This window comes from Falco biarmicus, chromosome 6, assembly GCF_023638135.1.
Source record: "Falco biarmicus isolate bFalBia1 chromosome 6, bFalBia1.pri, whole genome shotgun sequence".
NCBI lineage: Eukaryota > Metazoa > Chordata > Aves > Falconiformes > Falconidae > Falco > Falco biarmicus.
The window spans coordinates 63,269,365-63,275,364 of NC_079293.1; the positions used below are offsets into that span (position 1 = coordinate 63,269,365).

The following is a 6,000-nucleotide window of genomic DNA, read 5'->3' on the forward strand; positions in this document are numbered from 1 at the left end:
GAACTGCTGTTGTGGAATCCTCTTTGCTTGAAAACAAATAACAAATACACAGAAGGAGAGGGAAGAGAAGAACAGAGTTAGCAATTGCAGCTTCTGTTTCTTATGCTTTTAACTGCCACCTCGCTGCTGCAGAAAGACTGTCTTGCCAGCCACACCACAGTCTGATCAAATTGTACCACTGTTAAGTCAAGACATTGCTTTCTACTTCGTTTTGGGTTTGGTTTTGGGTTTTTCAATTGGCAGGTTTGCATCAGCGTTTCAATGATTCAGCCTTCGTCACCAAGTCAGGCTCTTATTCAGTAGGTGGCAGATAGTAAAGGAAAAGAAGAGACTAGAAACTTGAGAAAAGAAATAACAACAGGAACTCACTGCTCATCACAACTTCTAATTAGTCTTGCAGGACTTAGCCAGAGTTTATGTGAACTCAGCAATGTCATCTGGGTTATTTCTTCGGCTCTGTCTGGACAGGCTATATCTATCTCTCAGCATCTGGATAATCAAGGAAACAGCTAGCAGGTCAGCCAGGGGGATCAAACTTACTTTGTCCAAACCATCCATTGTCCTAACGTCAGTGTCAAATTAGAGATCCCAACAAGCAGTGATGGATGGAAAAGCCATAAAGAAATAAGTAATTCTGTCCCAAAAGCAGGGTTTGAATAATATACAGTGAGTGAGTGAGGGGCCACATGCTGAGAAACCAGAATAAATCCTGAATACCTAAACAGCTATTAATGAGCATCAGCCCATCTGGTATGCTAGCTGAGGCAGGGGTCCTGCAAAAAATAATAGCATGTGGCCATGTAATTTAAGAACCGTATCATAATATACATGCACAGTGAGCTCATATTAAAATTGCCTAGGCAACCTTTGTTCTTACATATCCTTAATTTTGGAGAGCATGGATCTGCAAAATTATTAATAATATTTTTCTGTAGGACTGTGGAAGCTCTGTCTACACACCAATTTAGTCTTCAGTGCAATATTGGCCTGTATAATGACCAAAGTGCTGATTTGGGAGTGGAGGTGAGGGCTTATTCAAGGTTCTGTAGTAGCAAAATTTTAACTTTTTTCTTACTGCATCATTTCTCGCATACAGTGACATGAATTACAAGAAGGGAGCATTAGTAAAGTGGAAAACAGGTGAAATAATAATTGCAGGTGAACATAAAAGAGAAGCACAAAAATGCAGGCGCAAAAGAAGAAACCGTAAGGCACAAAATGAAGTTCACTGGAGGATAATAAATGATGATAAGAAAATCATTGATGTAAAGATGTAATAAATGTATTTTTAAAAACTTTTCTTGCCATTCTTTCTGTGCCTTGCTTATCATGTCTGGTTCAAGGTTCAGAACCTTGATCTTTCCGATTCTGATTTGCAGGGAAAACACTGCACATCTTTTTAAGAAGAGGGAAAACCCTGAAAGGTTATGCCTAGAAAGCTGGTTTTTATCCCTTTTGCTCCTTTTCACTAAAAAAGCCAATTCTGGATCAGCAGCTAATAAAGTCAACACAATGGGAAGCACAGGAAAGAATTCAGGCTAGAATAGAAAAAGCATTTGAAAGAGATGACTTAAATGAACTGGATTATCAGATCAAAATGACCAAATAAAATTAATCTCAGAATGCTTTAAAAACTGCCAAAGCAATCACAAAATAATGAGGAATGTGGGAGGTGAGGCAAGGTTCAAGAGCCCTGAGAACAGTGATCGTAGTGCCTATGCCTGCAAAGACCAGAAGGGTGGAGTCAGGAGTTACTCAGCTAAATCACAGCGAAATACCAGAATAATCAAACCATTTGCAAACAATTTAACCGTGAGCAGAATAAAATAAAAATTGAAAGATGGACACATCACATTACATTGCAAAAGGTTTCCAAGAGCGTGATTGCCTTACGTGGAAAACTTACCTTAAGAGATCCCCTCTTTTTACAAATATCTCTTATTTTGCTTGCAGACTGCAGCCCCTCTGCCCCATTGACGGTCGATTTGGACCCCGCAGCCAGGACGAAATCCCACTGCGAGCTCTGCAGTTCAAGCGAGGGCTTCTCCATGAATTCCGAAAGGGCAATGCCACCAAGGAACAAATACGACTGCACAATCTGGTTCAGCAGCTCCCCAAGGCCATTATCATTGGGGTGCGGAAAGGAGGCACCCGAGCACTGCTGGAGATGCTGAACCTTCATCCCGCAGTGGTCAAAGCTTCTCAAGAGATTCACTTCTTTGACAATGATGAGAACTATGCCAAGGGGATCGAGTGGTACCGGAAAAAAATGCCTTTTTCTTACCCTCATCAAATAACAATTGAGAAAAGCCCTGCATATTTTATTACTGAGGAAGTACCTGAAAGGATTTACAAAATGAACTCATCTATCAAATTATTGATCATTGTCAGGGAACCTACCACAAGAGCTATTTCTGATTACACTCAGGTGCTGGAAGGTAAGGAAAGAAAGAACAAAACTTACTACAAATTTGAGAAGCTGGCTATTGATCCTAATACCTGCGAAGTGAACACTAAGTATAAGGCGGTGAGAACCAGCATCTACACAAAACATCTGGAGAGATGGTTAAAATACTTCCCAATCGAGCAGTTTCATATAGTGGACGGCGACCGGCTCATCACAGAACCACTGCCAGAACTCCAGCTGGTTGAGAAGTTCCTAAATCTTCCTCCAAGGATAAGTCAGTACAATTTATACTTCAATGCCACCAGAGGGTTTTACTGCTTGCGATTTAACATTGTCTTTAACAAGTGCCTGGCGGGTAGCAAGGGACGCATCCATCCAGAGGTGGACACCTCTGTCATTACCAAATTGCGCAAGTTCTTTCATCCTTTTAATCAAAAATTTTATCAGATCACTGGGAGGACATTTAACTGGCCCTAGACTAAATTTCATACCACACTTTCTGTTGCACCTGAGGCATGCAATAAATGTCTCTGCTAAAATATGCACTTTTCATAGACACGGCTATCAAAGTAACTTTTTTTCATGCATACGTGTACATATGCAGTGTGTGACCAAATATATGGTGGGATCAATTTTTTCTACAGAATAGTAACTAACATAAATTTACTGTCAGCATAGTTGTATCTTTTAAGATATAATAATAAAGGGAAAGGAGGTATTTAGGGAAATAAAGTCAGACACCGTCAAAAGGGTCAGTATTCCTCTCACTTAGTGAAGTGTTTATGTGACATACTTATTGATCTAATAAGAATGTTAGTCATGCCATTAAAATTCATGTCAAAAGTCTGTGAAGCTGTGAGCAAACATAATCTTCAGGCTATATTTGGTATGTATATTGCTAAAGGAATACTGACACTTTACACACAGTGCTGAATTTTTACAATGAGAGTGGATAGTACTATTTTCTTATTATTTGAAATTAATATCTTATCTCATACAAACAACATTGTTTCAGAGTTCCTGTGGTGAGTTTGCACTATTGTTTTATTGTATGGACCATAGTGTCACTTGTAGCATGTCAATCATGTGTCAAAAAAAGGTCAAATAATTTTTAATTCTATGCTTGTGTGTCAACAAAGCTAAACATTGTGTACATAGTGTACAATGTTTGTAAATACTGGTTTCACACTAAGTAATTCTATTTTGTAAACTGAATATGGCTATTTAATTTATTGTGAAAATTAAATTTATTGTGGTATTTAAAAATGGAATGGATTAAAATTACCTATATGTGCAATGGCTTTTCACCTTTGCTTGATGTACATCAGCGTGGTCCCTTAGCCCAGACAGATCATGTGCATGGGTATGAGAGAGCGCTGCACACGTAAACTTGGTTTCTAGATGGTTGAGAAAACTGATACGTGCAGTGAAGCTGAGTTTATTAAAAAACTCATCCATCTGGGAATCTGGTGTAATGCACACCTCAGAGAACATTATTGCTGTTCTGTTGCAGCAGTTTGCTATAATTAATACAGTTGCAGTAGCCCGTGAGGCTAAAGAATGACTGCAAAAGTGTACTATAACCAGGTGCATCAAAAAAGCAGAGCCACCATTAAAACCAAGATGACAGACAGACAAGATTAGAAGAAGAGTTATAGAGATTTCAACACCAAAAGCTGGTGATGTTCCACAAGTCAAAGAAAACAATTGTGATACCTCTGCTTTTATCTAGTAATATATGCACTTGCTCCAACCAACCAACCACAGTGTTATTACTGGTACAGATAGGTCATGTTCCCATTCAGTAAGGGACAAGAAATTAGCTCAGGAAATGAGTATTTTCATGCTTTATACATTGTATGGCTCTTAAAGACTCATAAGCAAAAGTATAAAAGCAATTGAAAAATTTCCTTTAAAACAAGAAAAAAAAAAAAGAGAAAAAACACCCCAAACCAACCACTTTAAAACCAACATCTAAAGATTGATGGGGACACAGATTTTGGAAGTATCCAGAACATCTGAATATTCTGAGCTACAGTATCAGAGTAGCTGGTAGTTCAGATTCTAATAAAATAAGTTTTCCCTGTGGGCTGTTTATCTTGCTCGTGATTTGGAAGCATTGGTTTTCTAAATAAGTGATTTTTAAAACTCTTGTGAGAGATTGCTGCTTGTCTTGCTGTATCTTTAATCATATGTGCTAGCACTGTGAGCAATGTGCCCTTTCTTCATGCTGCTTCAGAGCCTTGCCAACACAACACGGTAGAGCATATGTGAAATTTTCCGCAGTAGCTACAATACTACTCACTGTTTTCCTGTATGAGAGCCATTTATCCCGCCCACATCCAGACATAAAGGCGGAGATATTTAACTCATCTCATAGCAATCAATGAGGAGATTTTATCCAATTTTACATTTTCACGATCTTCAGGTGAGCAGACAGATTCCAGATGGCTTTGGGTGATACTGGCTTCATGTAGTCCTGGCTGCAAACTATGACTGAAGGCTGAAATGTTATTTTCAATGAAAGGGACAAATTAGGCCAAAGTTACCTCTAAACATGAAATATGCATATTAAATTAATATCTCTCTGCACTGATCAGAAAAATCACGGAGACTGTGATCTAACTGATACACTTCCACTGAGCCTTCAGTGCAATGTCCTCAACTCTTTCTGACATTACCTAGTGAAGAGAAAATTTCAAGACTGGTTCTTAATACACAGATCCAACGCACCACCCAAAGCACACTGCTAGGTTAATGGGGGTTTTGCTGCAGTATTCATAACCAGTTTGAGAAGTTCTGACCTTATGGTATTTACCTTTTCGGGAGCAATTTGTGAATAATTCATTGCAACCTCCTTGCTTTGCTTTCCAAATCCTGAGTGAATAATTTCTATTCAAATTGATCATGACTGTTCAGACTGGGAAGAGCACTCTTAGCTGGAGTTTATGATTGCAGAGTGATGCACAGCTATATGAAGTTGCAGCTGTTAACTTACAGTATTCAAGTTCTCTAAAGACTTGCATCTTTCATATTTTCTGTACTGTCAAATAGCAGTCTTCACAGCTTTGATAAATGTTTGGATAAAAAACTGCTAATATTTCTGTGCGTTTTTATCAGATTGTCCCAGCTGCTATTTAAACTACATAGAACAACAGTTTGCAGCATAAAAGAATATCAGAGATTCAATTGAAATTGTATTTTCAGAAATCAGTATATAAGTATATAAAGGACTGACATTTGGAGATCAATGATTCATTTAACAGTAACCCACTACACTGCCTTTTCTTAAGGAAAGCAGAATAAGCACGATGAAAATGTATTTGCCTATTTTAATGGACTTTTTCCTTTGTTTTTTTTTTCCTTTTTCTTTTTTTGCCATGATGTCTAAGCGTACAAGAGAGACATTTTTGGCAACATATTTCATTATAGTACTCCAAGATTTTTAAGAGGCAACGATCACAAACTGAAACACAGGAGGCACCATCTGAACAGCAGGAAACTTTTTTACTGTGAGGCTGACAAAGAGCTGGCACAGGTTGTCCAGAAAGGTTGCAGAGTCTCCATCACTGGAGATATTCAAAAGCTATCTG

The 6,000-nt window shown here is 38.3% G+C and overlaps 1 protein-coding gene across 2 annotated transcripts in view; it reads left to right on the plus strand.

Annotated features, from left to right (window-relative positions):
• The window catches only part of HS3ST5 (heparan sulfate-glucosamine 3-sulfotransferase 5), a 195,691-nt gene extending 191,987 nt beyond the window's left edge, over positions 1 to 3,704 (plus strand). For both annotated transcript variants that reach the window (XM_056344799.1, XM_056344798.1), the window contains one exon: positions 1,954 to 3,704. In XM_056344799.1, coding sequence (XP_056200774.1) covers positions 1,954 to 2,884 — 931 coding nt within the window. In that variant the 3' untranslated portion in view covers positions 2,885 to 3,704. The remainder of the gene's footprint in view (positions 1 to 1,953) is intronic.
• Positions 3,705 to 6,000: the final 2,296 nt, after the last annotated feature.